Source organism: Notolabrus celidotus, chromosome 18, assembly GCF_009762535.1.
Source record: "Notolabrus celidotus isolate fNotCel1 chromosome 18, fNotCel1.pri, whole genome shotgun sequence".
NCBI lineage: Eukaryota > Metazoa > Chordata > Actinopteri > Labriformes > Labridae > Notolabrus > Notolabrus celidotus.
The window spans coordinates 4,079,577-4,095,339 of record NC_048289.1 but is presented as its reverse complement, the minus strand read 5'-3'; the positions used below and the strand labels follow the sequence as shown (position 1 = coordinate 4,095,339).

At 43.0% G+C, this 15,763-nt stretch overlaps 1 protein-coding gene across 2 annotated transcripts in view; it reads left to right on the top strand.

The window, feature by feature from the left end:
- abcc3 (ATP-binding cassette, sub-family C (CFTR/MRP), member 3) overlaps positions 1-15,763 on the top strand; it is a 98,928-nt gene that overhangs the window by 20,141 nt on the left and 63,024 nt on the right. For both annotated transcript variants that reach the window (XM_034708698.1, XM_034708697.1), the window contains exons 2-4: positions 6,740-6,916; positions 9,764-9,889; positions 15,059-15,196. In XM_034708698.1, the coding sequence (XP_034564589.1) occupies positions 6,740-6,916; positions 9,764-9,889; positions 15,059-15,196 (441 nt within the window). The remainder of the gene's footprint in view (positions 1-6,739; positions 6,917-9,763; positions 9,890-15,058; positions 15,197-15,763) is intronic.

Below are 15,763 nucleotides of genomic sequence, written 5' to 3'. Positions count from 1 at the left end.
TGTGTCAGCAACAGTCATGCCATTTAACGGTTGTAAGCTGAGGACAAAAATTAACTGACAACTCTTCACATTTAAAACTTTGAATCTGGATTAGGGATGTAAAGTATTTTCCGTGATCGATTTTTGGAAATGTTAACGATCAAATATTGATTAATCAATAAAAAAACATCATGTCAAAAACAATTCCAAATATGTTTTTTTCCCCTAATTATATTTTCCATAGCAACAAAATGTATATAACTGACAGCATTGAATACAGGTAACGTTTTACATGCTAAATATCAACGATCAGGCTCATAAAAACATTCTCTGCAGACATAGTCTTACTAGTCTTAATACTAAAAGAAAAGTAATTCAGACTCTCAGTGTCCAGTTTTCTGTCTACTCGTTCTTATTGAGAACTATGAGCATGTACGCGGTCAGGCGTCAGCTGGGAGCGCAACAGAGTCATAATCAAGCGTGCCGGATACAACTCTGGAGGTGAAGCTTTCCGCAGTGTGTCTGCCCCCTGGTGGCTGGCTGCAGTATAGGTCAAAAAATCCAACTTTCAAAAATAAATACACGTGGTACGAATGTTTCTCACATCCGTATGCTGTGGTGATATGTAGTTAGTATTTGACTGTTTTGTGTTCAAGGCCTCTTTTTTCTGAAAAGTTTCTTTTTCGTTAGTTACTAGAGTTTAAAAAACGGGGCTTTACTTCCTGGTTTCCTTTGATTCACAGCCGCCGTAGAACGAAACTTCAAAGGACACACAGTGTCTTGTGACGTTACGCTGTAGGGCGGAGCTTGTTACAGTGGCTTCACAGGCTCTGGCTGCACAATGGCGGCGCCCAGGAGAGGGATTTTTTGGCTTCAGAACCGTACAACGGGAAGAGGCGGAGCAACGCTGTCCATTTTTATTTACAGTCTATGGTCATAATCAGTCCAGCAGCAGAAAAGCCCAGATGGCTTTGATGTTGCTGCTCTGCAAACATAGCGCACAAGCAATTCCCAACAGTCTGTTGGCTTTGTATCTAAAGGTGGAAATGTCCTGTTTAAAGTTCTCAACCTTCGTGTCCGTGTCATTGTTGGCAGCAGTTGCGTATTGATCCTCTTTAAAAAGCGCACGTGGAGACCTGAAGCACAGCCACAACCCCAGCTGAGCGTCTCCGCTGTATGCAACACCTTTAACAGCTGGTTCACATGAAACATGCTTTAAACTTAAAACACCTCCCTGATAGCTGAACCAAATATGAGACCACATGATGTTTGTTCCACATGACGGGAAATTGAAAACATAAATGCTCGTTTCTAGTAATTTCTTAACAATCAATTAATCGATACTCGATTAATTGATTACATCCTGATGTCTGGAGAAAACTAGCAGGTATCTTGAGATTCTGCAGTCTTCCATCTATTGTTCATATTCATCTCAAATGAAGACTTACTTTCAGAGATAAACATAGCTGCCATAGACAGCTAGCTAACAATAGCTAAACACCATGACACAGTTGCTGCTAAGTCCTTGCAAACATGTGCTTTGTAAAGCATATCTTCTCCATAGATGTCTTACTGTACACACAGGAGTTCACAACATCAATTGATAGTTATTTCAGGAAGTTAAACTTAAAGCTAGGGTTGGTAGTCTCGGAAAACTAGCATGAATTTGAATGTAGCATGTCCTCATGACTCCGTCTAACCCCTCCCCTCCTCCCTCAGAGCTCCTCCAAAACAACGCCCCCCGCTCACATGCTTGAGCGCCGCTGACTTGCGACCATATGATGGTGACTGATTCAAAACCGGTCCTCACCAAAACATTCTCAGTGAAAGTTAAAAACACAAACAAACATGGCTGCTGTTAGTACTCACAACTGTCATTCTAGCATTATCCAGTTGTACTGGTGACACGATATCAGGAGAAAAGTTATAACACATATATAATACTGTAACAGCTCTACTGTTTGTTAAAGTGTTCAGTGTAGATGCTCTTAATTCCTACAGTGTTGACGGTTAGTGAAGGCATCAGGAGAGGTGTAGAGTGTGTGAGCTGGAGAGAGGAGAGACAAGAGGAGAAGTTCTTCATTCATTCAAACATTGATTGTTGTTTTGTTGGTTGTCGTGATCACGGCCGACAGTGACCGGTTATTAAAACTCAACATGTTCACGAATCGGCTCGTCATAACTACAGCGTCCGGACGGATGCTACAGTACATCTACATTTTCTGTAGGACTTAGTAAATGTCATTCATTCTTCTGCTTCTCAGAGACCCCGTGGGGAGAGCTTTTTAGACTCTGATCCGGACTACAGTCCAAAGCAAAACACCTCATCGGGTCAGAGGGGACAGGCCCAAGGTCGAGCGAGAGGGGCAGTCAGTAGAGTCAGGGGAAGCAGAGGCAGGAGACGGGGACTCAGAGTGCATGCCGGGAAATGTACGCGCAGGAGGCGGGCAGAACGACAGGACGGGATTTGAAGGGTTTAAAATTTTGGCGCCCAAAAATGGTGATTGGTTGGTGTTTTCCCAGGTTTACTCCGGCTGTAGATAGCAGCTTTTCTTTGCTTTTTTTTAAGAACACATTATGTATTGATTGCCATCAGGACATAAAGATCATTTTAACCAGTATAACAAAAAGTGTATCTAAATCTGATTACCAACTCCAGCTTTAATTCAACTTACCGTCTAAAACTGCATGAAAGGAGAAAAATGAGCCAGCTTGTCTCTGTTTTTCCCTCCCACAAAGTGAAATGTGTGGGAGACCTGGGCGGAGCTTAGATTGACTGTATGTAGAGTTTTGTTAACACAGATGGATCAACACTGTCAAATAACTCCAACACTGAACACCATTTAAATCAGAAATACTTCAAACTTCACTTTGGGAGTTAAAATCAATTCTGGAATATCTAACCCTGACATTTCAACTCTCCAAATTTTTGCTGTGCAGTATTGGTTTCTGGCCTTGTTTGTCCCTTGTGTTCAGATTTCTCCAGATTCTCTGAATCTTTAGGTCATGATAGGCAGTAGGGGGTGTGACGAGATCTAGTGCCATGAGTTCTCAGAATCCTAGAGCGTGGCGAGATTTGACATCAAAGTTATAAGCTGTAAAACAAGAACTGCACACCATTTTCCAAGGACAGCACTTGATTAATTCATTTTTTAAAGTTAGATTTTTTGGGCTTTTACACCTTTCTTCAGACAGGAGATGACCGTGGATAGAGCAGGAAACTGGGAGAGAGAGTGGGGGAATGACATCGGGAAAGAGGCTGCAGGGCGGAATCAAACTGCTATATATATAAATATAAGCGCTATATGGGCGTGCAATTTAACCATTAGGCTAAATCCATGACCCTAATTTGTCTTAAATGCAATTGAAACAATGTGGTGGCGGTACTGTTTCCAAATCGCTCTATTAATCGCCCTTTATCTACAAGTAGATGACTAAATGCTCCATAGGTTTTTAACTTCATTGACACACTGAGGCTCCTTACTGTGTCATGAAGTGTGCTTATGAATCATCCCGTTAGTCATGAAATAGTTAAGATTGTGTTCCATACTGAAGCTATACTGCTCTGTTTATTTGTTTTTATGTCACTGTTTCATGTAAAAGCTGCTCCAATCCAATTACCCCAATCAATTGAGGATATTCCAGTAAGCTGAGCATTTAGTTGGATCAAGATTCCATTTGCTGACTGAAAGCTGCTTTAAGAAAACCCTGTTGTTACAGCATGAATATTTCCTTGACATATAATTATCAGATACAACATTCAGGTCTACTTTGCACTGCATTAAGGAGGAGGGGGGATGGTGAGCTCTGCCTCAAAGCCTCTCAGAAATGTCGACCAGAGTGTGCAGGTTCACTGTGTTTCATGTTCTGTGAGTAAATCACTCAGCAGTCACCTTTACCTCGAGGGAAAGGATCTGATCTAAGACTCGGCTTCATTCCCATTCTTCCTGTAAACTGATGACTTTATTCTCTGTGGGTGTTTCCCGGCATGTTCGCCTACAACTGACTGAAACACGACTGGACAGAGAAATAAACAGATCATTTCAGGAAGTGAGTCAATGCTGTTTCCTGACCTCTTCAAAGGATTGTTCCATCTCATGAATCATTCTCATACAACACAATAATACCGACTTTCTAAGTGAGTGTAGTGTTAACAACTGAAAGTGTCCCTTCATTGTGTTAACAGTTTCTGGATTAAAGTCAGGGGTTATACGTGGTTCAATATTTACCCCCTGAAGAAGCTGATAGCTGTGCGCTTCACTCTGCCACATGCTCTCATTCCCATCTCCATGTGCTCCTACCTAAAACACTGATTCATGGAGTGTTTTATATTTAGTCTGGAAGAGCTCCCGCTGCAGCTTTGTCACCTGTCAGTCAGTGTTAATTTCGTTAACCAGAATTATGACCATGAATGTTCAACGACTCAATTTTCATGAACAAAACAGGACTTTTATGAGCTGAAGTGCTTCACTGATAATAAAAAGTCTGATGAACGCATGTTTTGATTTTGTTGACGAGACGATGACGGGACGAAAACATTACTGGCCAACCACCGGACATTCAAAATCCATGTTTCCCCCGCTGTGTGTCTAATCTTTAAAGATACAAGCGATTCATTCCTGTGACAGGCTGAGCTAGTATTTGAGGGGCGCAGAGTTAGCTTGGTCTCTACCTGCAGCAGGTGTGCTTTATGAACCAGCTCTCCTCACCTCCATTCATCTGTCTCTTCTTCATTGATGATTTTTACCCCCCGGTGTGAGTTAGTGATAAAAACACAACCGGGGGACGTCTGTTTAATATTTGATGTTTGCTTTTTTTGCCGCTATTACTGTAAAAAGCTCCATTTGGTGATCCATCAGACACATTTAGTAAGTTTTGATCAACTCCTTGTTGAAAGATGCAGATGCATTTCAGAGTGCCGTGAACTGACTGACTGTCCAGTGCACCTGTCACTGCAGGTGCATTCAAGGACTGTCGTAAATGTGCAATACAGTCCTTTCATGGCATTTTTCTGGGAATCAAGAGAATCAAAATACAGTCACAGTGACAGGCTGACTTATTTAACTTAAGATATTACACAAGCAAAAGTGTTCAAAGAGTGAACTGTTGACGATTTGAACACTTGGTACAACCCTGATATCAGTATCTGATCAACTGCATGAATTATTTCAAAGACTGAAAATGTTCTGGCTGAAATCAAAGACTAAAATGTTTGAGTTTCCGTCGACTTAAAGCTTGGGTTGGCAGTCTCGGAAAACAAGCATGAATTTGAATGTAGCATGTCCTCAGGACTCCGTCTAACCCCTCCCCTCCTCCCTCAGAGCTCCTCCAAAACGACGCCCCCCCCCCCCGCTCACATGCACGAGCGCCGCTGACTTGCGACCATATGATGGTGACTGATTCAAAACCGGTCCTCACCATAACATTATCATAGGGAAAGTTAAAAACACAAACAAACATGGCTGCTGTTAGTACTCACAACTATCATTCTAGCATTATCCAGTTGTACTGGTGACACGATGTCAGGAGAAAAGTTATAACCCATATATAATACTGTAACAACTCTACTGTTTGTTAAACGTGTTCAGTGTAGATGCTCTTAATTCCTACAGTGTTGACAGTCAGTGAAGGCATCAGGAGAGGTGTAGAGTGTGCGAGCTGGAGAGAGGAGAGACAAGAGGAGAAGTTCTTCATTCATTCAAACATTGATTGTTGTTTTGTTGGTTGGCGTGATCACGGCCGACAGTGACCGGTTATTAAAACTCAACGTGTTCACGAATCGGCTCGTCATCACTACAGCGTCCGGACGGACGCTACAGTACATCTACATTTTCTGTAGGACTTAGTAAATGTCATTCATTCTTCTGCTTGTCAGAGCCCCCGTGGTGAGAGCTTTTTAGACTCTGATCTGGACTACAGTCCTGAGCAAAGCACCTCATCGGGTCAGAGGGGACAGGCCCGAGGTCAGGCGAGAGGGGCAGTCAGTAGAGTCAGGGGAAGCAAAGGCAGGAGACCGAGACTCGGAGTGCACGCCGGGGAAATGTACGCGCAGGAGGCGGGCAGAACAGCAGGACAGGATTTCAATGGTTTAAAATTTTGGCACCCAAAAAAGGCTGATTGGTTACTGTTTTCCCAGGTTTACTCCGGCTGTAGATAGCAGCTTTTCTTCGCTCTTTTTTAAGAACACATTATGTATTGATTGCCATCAGGGACATAAAGATCATTTTAACCAGTATGACAAAAAGTGGATCTAAATCTGATTACCAACCCCAGCTTTAAACTAGACTAAAACAAGACTAAAACTATAAAGGGCTGAAAAGACTAAAATGTGACTGAAACTAACCTGCATTGTCCTCCAAGGACTAAGACTAAATCTAAAATAGCTGCTAAAATGAACACTGCTGTAAGTAGTAAATAAAGGTTAGTGGAATAACTTCAGGCCCTGCAGCTCTGACCCTTTAAGCTGCTTCTTAGATGTTCTTTGGAGACCTGGTAATCTTGGAATTTGAGTTCCACTCTTGCACTGTTGCACAAGTTTCCTCATGCTTCTCCTCCCCCTCTGAGGGTAGAGACGAGAAACTGTTCTCCCACCGTTTACATATTTCAGCTGAGGGAAAGCATCTGCTCTGACGAGGTTGTGTATGTGTGGGTGGTGTGTTTGGATGCTTGTGTCACAGAGCGCAGTCTGGGGTTTGTTTTGATATGGGATGATGCAGGACTGTGAGCTAAAGTGCTTTTTCCCCACTTTCTGTTCTTCCAGGTAGCCAATCAGACGCTCCACACAGATCGGCCCGACCTTCCAGAGTGTTTCCAGCTTTCTGTCCTGTCATGGCTGCCGTGCATCTACCTGTGGGCTGTCAGTCCCATCTACATCTTCTATCTGAAGAGGAACAACAGAGGCTACATCATGATGTCCATAATGAACAGATTCAAAACAGTGAGTTAGTATTTCATCGTGTTGAACTCAATACTTACACCTGTTTTATGCCTCGCCCTCTGTGTTAAAGTCAAGGAGGCGGGGAAAAATTACTCTGACTTAAAGCCTGCAGCGGAGGTGGTGACAGGTGTTACAAAGGCCCGTGATAGTCCGTTTAAAGGCGGAGCCATTAGGTGGGAACAGAGCCATATGTGAGGCTTGCAAATGTGTTTCCATGTCACACACCTTTTGCTCCACAAGCTCATAAGGATGTAAAGAACCATTGCTCTCTGGGACAGCAACACTATGCTGCTGATTGGTCTGGTGTAGGGAAGCCAATTTTAATTCATCTCCATGATCGATCTTTGGAAACATTGACATCAATTATTAATTCATCATTAAAAAAACACAAGTTTTCTTGCGTCAAAATCAATTCCAAATACATTTTCCATCCTAAATCAGGGGGTCAACATAACACATGTAACTGACAGTGTTGAATAGCTTTGGATTGTATTGAGCCGTACAAAATGTTAAATGCGCTGAATATCAACATGTGGAGCAGGCTCATAAAAATAACCTATGCGGACTAGGAATATAAATTTCAAGTATTGTCTGAGATTGATCTTTGGAAATGTTAACAATCAATCATCGTGTATCATTAAAAAAAGGGTAAACGTTTTCCATCTCAAAAACAATACCAAATGCGTTTTTTCCCCTGAATCAAATTTTCCTTCATGACACAATGTATATAACTGACAGTATTGAATATCTGCGGATCGTATTGAGGTGTACAAAATGTTAAACACACTGAATATCAACATGTGGAGCAGGCTCATGATCTCTGCAGACATACAGTAAGACTCACAGTGTCCAGTTTTCTGTCTCCTCGTTCTTATTGAGAAAAATAATCATGTGAACTCGGTCAGATGTCAGCCGGGAGCGCAACCGGGTCAGAATCAGTCCAACGGTGGAGAAAAGAAGCGCTCGTGGAGACCTGTCACTCAGCCCCCAGCTGAGCGTCTCTGCTGTGAGCAACACCTTCAGTCAGCTGATTCACATTGAAACATGCTTTAAACTTAAAACACCTCCCTGATAGCTGAACGAAGTATGAGACCACATGCTGTTTGTTCCACGTAAGAGAAAAACTAAACAAAAAAATGTGCTCAAGTAAGTTCTTAACAATCATTTAATCGATACTTGATTAATTGTTGACATCCCTACCACGGACATACAGTCATATAAAGTGAAGACTCAGGCTAAAACATGTGGATTTACTGCAACAAGAGAACTGAACAGAAACATGTTTCAGACTCACAGTGTCCAGTTTTCTGTCTACTCGTTCTTATTGAGAAAAATAAGCATGTGAACGCGGTCAGGTGTCAGCCGGGAGCGCAACCGGATCATAATCAGTCTGGTGGCGGAGAAAAGAAGCGCTCGTGGAGACCTGTCACTCAGCCGCAGCCCTCAGCTGAGCGTGACCCGGTTGCACTCCCAGCAGAAATAAACATGTTTACAGCCTGGTACAAAAAATGAGTGTAGTCCGAGCTCATTTCTCGATCGGCTCACACTGTGAATATTTTCATAATGCGTCAATTTCAAAGATATTACTATTACGAGTTTTCCATAACGAGAGGCACAGCTGACTTGATTGACAGGCGGGAACACTGTAGCTGTTAACGAGGAGGCTAAAAGCCACCTCTTTACGTCACACTGGCTCGACAGAAGTTAGGTTGAGTTCAACATTTCCAATATGGCTCCCGCCGACGTTTGGCTTCAAAACAGCGCTTCAGAAACAGATGGGTAAAGTCACAGATACTACGTCCATTATTTATACACTCTATGGTGTGGCACTGCAGTGTCACACCCTTATATGGGCATTTAAGGGGCTTAAATGCTAATTAGGAACATGGAGCAAAAGCTTCATACTTATGAGGACATGGAATTCATCAATTAAAGAACACAGGTTAGAACAATCCTGCTGTTTAAAATTATTATGTTTTTATTTAGAAATATAAGCATGTGAACACGGTCAGGTGTCAGCCAGGAGTGCACACGGGTCATAATCAGTCCGGTGGCTGACAAAAGAAGTGCTCATGGAGACCTGTCACTCAGCCGCAGCCCTCAGCTCAGCGTGACCCGGTTGTGCTCCCAGCTGACACCTGACCAAGTTCACATGCTTATTTTTCTCAATAAGAACGAGTAGACAGAAAATGACTGTATGTCCGCAGAGATTACTAGCCTGCTCCACATGTTTATATTCAGTGTTTAACGATATGAACACCTCAATAGTATCCGTAGTATTTGATTCAGGGGAAAAAAACACATTAGTCATTGTTTTTGACATGGAAAACGTTTATGTTTTTTTTAATGATTAATTGATAATTGATCTTTAACATTTCCAAAGATCGATCACGGAAAATACTTGAAATTTACATCCCTAAATAATCGATACTTGATAAGCTGTGTGTAAATTCAAATTAGACGGATGTCAGCAGGTCTTTGTTCTGGTTCAGAATCTCTCTGGTCTCTGGTCTCTGTGATATCGCTTGTGATGGTTGTACATGCTAAACATCTTTTTTGGACCACTGTACTTTAAATGTATTGAGCACTGGACCAGTACAGTCCTTGTTTCTGGTACCAGCCGAGACACTAACTTAGGGAAATACAGCCCACTGGTGCTGGATCTGTCAATATTGATCCTACTGGTTTTTTGACAATGAGAAAGGAGAACAGGACTGGCCCCACCCTGCAGTGTAGAGATGTGTTATCAGTCTTTCAATCATCCCTCTTTATTCTTTTGTTTTTGCAGTCTTTAACGTCTGTTCTTTCCCTTCACGCCCTCCTCTCTCTCTCTGTGTTTGCTTTCAGGTGTTTGGTTTGTTGTTGTGGATTGTGTGCTGGACAGATCTCTTCTACACATTCCACGAGCTGCGGCAGGGGCACAGCCAGCCGCCAATTTACTTCATCACCCCGCTGGTTCTTGGCATGACCATGGTGAGCATATTTCCCTCTAATAACAAGAACTGCACGGGCCTGTGAAGAATAGAGTGTGTGTTTCTGTTAGACGTAACCTTGTGCAACAATCACGCGTGCAGCTTTCATACCCTTTATCAGTTAATTTTGAATAAGTCGAGACTCCGAGTCAAATATAGATTTTACTGTGGAATTATACAAACAATTTTTTTACATATACAAATACAAGAGGATGCATAACGCACGCTTCAGAGATGTTATCTGAGGACACACTCTGATGAAAGATAGTGTCTGTGAGCCGGCCTCTTTCACTGCTGATAACATCCTCTGAATAGAATGATACCAAATAAACACAACATTTATCTGAAGATACAGAGGAGAGATTGTAGATGTAGATTTAAAGGGGTTGAATGAAATCTGCCCTTTATATTATGATGGCGTGAATATGAGTGTTGATTAAAACACACTATTTATGGCGTTAAATATTGACTGGTTAACTAAGAAAACACCAGTTCATAGAAAGTACAACTTGTCCAGTAAGAGCAGAGGTCTGACCAGAGCCTGTGTAAATACAGATACTCAACCTGGTTCCTGTTTCTCAGGAAAGAGACGCTCCCCTTCTCTGTGCATGATGACTGTCTGTTTTTTGTCCAAACCTAACTGAACGTGGTGATCCAGGGTTAGATAGTTCACGTGCAGTCAGAGCTCAGGCTTTACTTTCACTGAACAACGATGTTTTTGTCAGCGGTGCAATAACAGAAGACTTTCTGATTAGCACGGAAAGGAAGAGACAAACTGCCCGACTGCAGCTGAAATTGAAACACTCGATTGCTGCAGGATGTGAGCTGGCAAAGAATCACCGGGCCTCACTCACCGACTGTTCTTAAGAACTAATTCGTTCTTAAAACCCACTCGCAAAGTTTTTAAGAAGACTCTGACTTTCATCAAAGTTTGCTTATCTGGGATTTGTTCGTAGCGAAGAACAAAATCAAAGAGCACTTTGACGCACAACTGGGTGCTGACCAAGCAGCAACCTCTGGCTGCGAGAATTGAGTCCAATGCGAAAGTTTAAAAAATTCCACTTCATCAAGCGTCCACTTGAGGCTGACTCCTGAAGTACCGGAAACCACAAACACACCCATTCAAAGAAGACGATCTTTACAGCAGAAATAAACATGTTTACAGCCTGGTTCAAAAAACAAGTGTAGTCTGGATAGCTCATTTCTCAATCGACACACACTGAACGGGGGTGAATTTTTCATAACACGGCAATTTCAAAGATATTAAGATTATGAGTTTTTCACAGCTGACTTGACTGACAGGTGGAAACACTGTAGCTGTTAATGAGGGGGCTCAAAGCCCGCTTCTTTACGTCACACTCGCTCGAAAGAAGTTAGATTGAGTTCAACATTTCCAATATGGCTGCTGCTGACGATTGGCTTCAAAACAGTGCTTCAGAAACATATTGGTGACGTCACAGATACTACGTCCATTATTTATACAGTCTATGGTGTGGCACTGCAGTGTCACACCCTTACATTGGGCATTTAAGGGGCCTATATGCTAATTAGGAACATGGAGCACGGGCTTCAAACTTATGAGGACATGGCATTCATCAATTAAAGAACACAGGTTAGAACAATCCTGCTGTTTAAGATTAGCATGAATCAGATGTAGACTTCTCTTAGGAACCGTTTGAAGAGGAAGTTTTAGAACAATCTGAAGAACCTGTTAGTGAATGAGGCCCAGTGTTTATAAAAAGGTCCCACAGCAGCAGATGTAAAGTCAAAAGCTTTGTAAAGTAATGAAATTCTCAAACTGTTTGAAAACGGAACTTTTGAGTAAACCTCACAGAACTTTCTAAGAAGCTTTAGAAGTTTCCACAATGAACATTTCTGCTGAGTTTGTGGATAGTAGGTTCAGACGAGTGAACGGGGGTGTGAGTAATGAGAGAACAATGTTCTGAAAATCTCACATTAATTACTGAAGTCATTCTGCCACCCTGGTGTTGTGGCTCGAGGGTGGTCCTCTGGTCCGGTCCTGACAGATTTGAAAAGAGCTGTCACAATGTTCAGAAGAGATGAAATTGGGAAAATCCCAAATAAAGGCTTATCCGGCTTCTTACCACGCAAACCAGCCGGCACACAGTTTTACAGTAAAACATCAGAACATCAGACTGTTGTTGAGAACAGACTTTTTACTGTAAACATTGTGACGGGTTACATTTGGATAAAACGTAATATCTGATAAACAAAGGACCAAAAAGTGACAATGTGCACACATGCTTTCTCTCCAAATTAAGAATCTTTTATACATGCCAGTGTGTCCCGCCATGCCCCCCACAGTTTCCCCATGTGTCTGATTTTTTGATGGTATTCATCAGCAGCACATTTTATAAAATTGCCATCTTAACTCGTGTTTTGAACATACACTGTATAACTAATGAACGTTGTCTCTGTGACGTCACCCATCTGTTTCTGAAGCTCTGTTTTGAAGCTAATCGTCGGCGGGATCCATATTGGAAATGCTGAACTCAACATACAGTGGGGCAAAAAAGTATTTAGTCAGCCACTGATTTTGCAAGTTCTCCCTCTTAGAAAGATGAGAGAGGTCTGTAATTTTCATCAGAGGTACACTTCAACTATGAGAGACAAAATGAGAAAAAAAATCCTGGAAATCACATTGTAGGATTTTTAAAGAATTTATTTGTAAATGATGGTGGAAAATAAGTATTTGGTCAATAACAAAAGTTCAACTCAATACTTTGTAACATAACCTTTGTTGGCAATGACAGAGGTCAAACGTTTCCTGTAAGTCTTCACCAGGTTTGCACACACTGTAGCTGGTATTTTGGCCCATTCCTCCATGCAGATCTCCTCTAGAGCAGTGATGTTTTGGGGCTGTCGCTGGGCAACACGGACTTTCAACTCCCTCCACAAATTTTCTATGGGGTTGAGGTCTGGAGACTGGCTAGGCCACTCCAGGACCTTGAAATGCTTTTTACAGAGCCACTCCTTCGTTGCCCGAGCGGTGTGTTTGGGTTCATTGTCATGCTGGAAGACCCAGCCATGCTCCATCTTCAATGCTCTCACTGATGGAAGGAGGTTTTGGCTTAAAATCTCACGATACATGGCCCCGTTCATTCTTCCCTTAACACGGATCAGTCGTCCTGTCCCCTTTGCAGAAAAACAGCCCCAAAGCATGAGGTTTCCACCCCCATGCTTCACAGTAGGTATGGTGTTCTTGGGATGCAACTCAGCATTCTTCTTCCTCCAAACACAACGAGTTGAGTTTTTACCAAAAAGTTCTATTTTGGTTTCATCTGACCACATGATATTCTCCCAATCCTCTTCTGGATCATCCATATGCTCTCTGGCAAACTTCAGACGGGCCTGGACATGTACTGGCTTAAGCAGGGGGACACGCCTGGTGCTGCAGGATTTGAGTCCCTCTCGGCGTAGTGTGTTACTGATGGTAGCCTTTGTTACTTTGGTCCCAGCTCTCTGCAGGTCATTCATCAGGTCCCTCCGTGTAGTTCTGGGATTTTTGCTCACTGTTTTCATGATCATTTTGACTCCACGGATGAGATCTTGCGTGGGGCCCCAGATTGAGGGAGATTATCTATGGTCTAGTATGTCTTCCATTTTCTTACAATTGCTCCCACAGTTGATTTATTCACACCAACCTGCTTGCCTATTATAGATTTACTCTTCCCAGCCTGGTGCAGGTCCACAATTTTCTTCCTGGTGTCCTTGGATAGCTCTTTGGTCTTGGCCATGGTTGAGTTTGGAGTCTGAGTGTTTGAGGCTGTGGACAGGTGTCTTTTATACAGATAACCAGTTCAAACAGGTGCCATTAATACAGGTAACGAGTGGAGGACAGAAGAGCTTCTTAAAGGAGAAGTTACAGGTCTGTGAGAGACAGAAATCTTGCTCGTTTGTGGGTGACCAAATACTTATTTTCCACCATAATTTACAAATACATTTAAAAATCCTACAATGTGATTTCCTGGATTTTTTTTCTCATGTTGTCTCTCATAGTTGAAGTGTACCTCTGATGAAAATTACAGACCTCTCTCATCTTTCTAAGTGGGAGAACTTGCAAAATCAGTGGCTCACTAAATACTTTTTTGCCCCACTGTAACTGCTGTCGAGCTAGTGTGAATCTGTAACGGCCAATTTCTACCAGATCTGTGTCCGGTCCGTCTCCGATCCGTCCCAGCACCAGATCTGATCTCACCAGATTCTAGTCAATGTGTGAACTTCCACTGGATCCGCTCCGCTGTGTTCCAGCTGTGTTTCTGATCCAGCAGGTCAGAGTCCTCCGGATCAGATACACAAGACTTCTATTTTTATAATTTTCAGAATCAAACACTCTGTGTTATCACCAGATTGTATTTCACTTAACTACAACAACAAACCAAAGTCATGATGAGCAGAGCCAGGCCTGGAGTCAACAGGTCAGAGGTTTTCAGAGGACCAGAAAGACAACATGGATGAGGAGAGGAGGAGGAGAATCCTTGATTCAGTGATAACCGCTGGAAAACCTCGGTCACATGACTGCAACTGTCCGGAGGTCCTGCTCCGTGCTGCGTTCTGAAAACGCAACCGGTGGGTGTTGACGGACGAGAGAGCATGGAGCCGGACCGCAGCTGATCAGAGACGGACCGGGAGTCCCGTGTAAAGCTCTGCTGCAGCCTATTTGCTCCAAATCCATTCAGAGACCTCATTTGATCCCGAATGTAATCCTTATAAAGCGTCACGTTTTACAACGTTAGACTAAAAATATCAGCTTAATTAATTCAGGCCGGCAGCATGAGCAGAAACTGAAACATTACTTCTCTGCACATGATCTTACTTGATTCGTTTAACCACTACGTTTATGTCTTTATGTGAGCGTCTCTTTGTTTTCTTGTAAATTGCAGTATTGAAAGAACATTCAAAACAAAGTATAATTTTCTTGCTTTTTGTCACTACATGATTTTCTGTCAGAGTAATGCTGTGATGTTTCTGGTGTCTCTGAGGAGAGCTCCTCTGTAGTCCTCTCTGGGGGACGTCAGGTAAAACCGTCCTGCTGCTGTCTGATGGTGAAACAGTCGACATGACAGACTGACCCACTCAGACTGTGGCTCACCTTACCTGACCTCAGCATTCTAACTTAATCCACCTCCCCCCCCCACTTCTCTCTCAGCTGTTGGCCACGTTTCTGATCCAGTTTGAGAGGTTACGCGGGGTTCAGTCCTCAGGGGTCCTCTTCATCTTCTGGTTCCTGTCTGTGCTGTGTGCCATCGTGCCTTTCCGCTCCAAGATCCTGCAGGCCTCCAGCCTGGTGAGCACACGCCTCAGTCCTCAAATGCCTCTCACGTCACGTGTCTGTCTTCATCTATTCTGTCAGGTGCCTTTTCATCCTCCCTCTTCAACATCTCCCCAGTTTTCCCTGTCTCCTCGCCTGCTCGCTCTTTAGTTCTGTCTCCCTCGTTCTTCTTTTTCCATTCTCCCTTTTTCTGCCCGGTATCATCCTCATTGTTCTTGACGTATAAGAGAACACTGCAGCAGCACCCCCCCCCCCCGCCCCCGCTGTTGTCTCAAGAGTTGGTAGGGAGCTTATAGTGAGTGGATGTTTTGAAGGGTTCAGACCAGGCCACCACTAAGCGGAGAGGGAATAGTAGGGCTGTTGTTCCTGGCATACTTATCTCACCTCCAGTGCTGCACAGTTCTCTGGCAGAGCAGCAGCAGCAAACAAGCCCTGCAGGCAACATGATAGGCTGTGTTTGTTGTCGGTATAACTCCACCAAAACATCATTTAAATATGCAGAATGTTACAGTACAGTTTTTAATAAATACCACTGACCCTGCCGAGGATTTGGAGATGTGCATTTTTCAGGACTGTGACGTT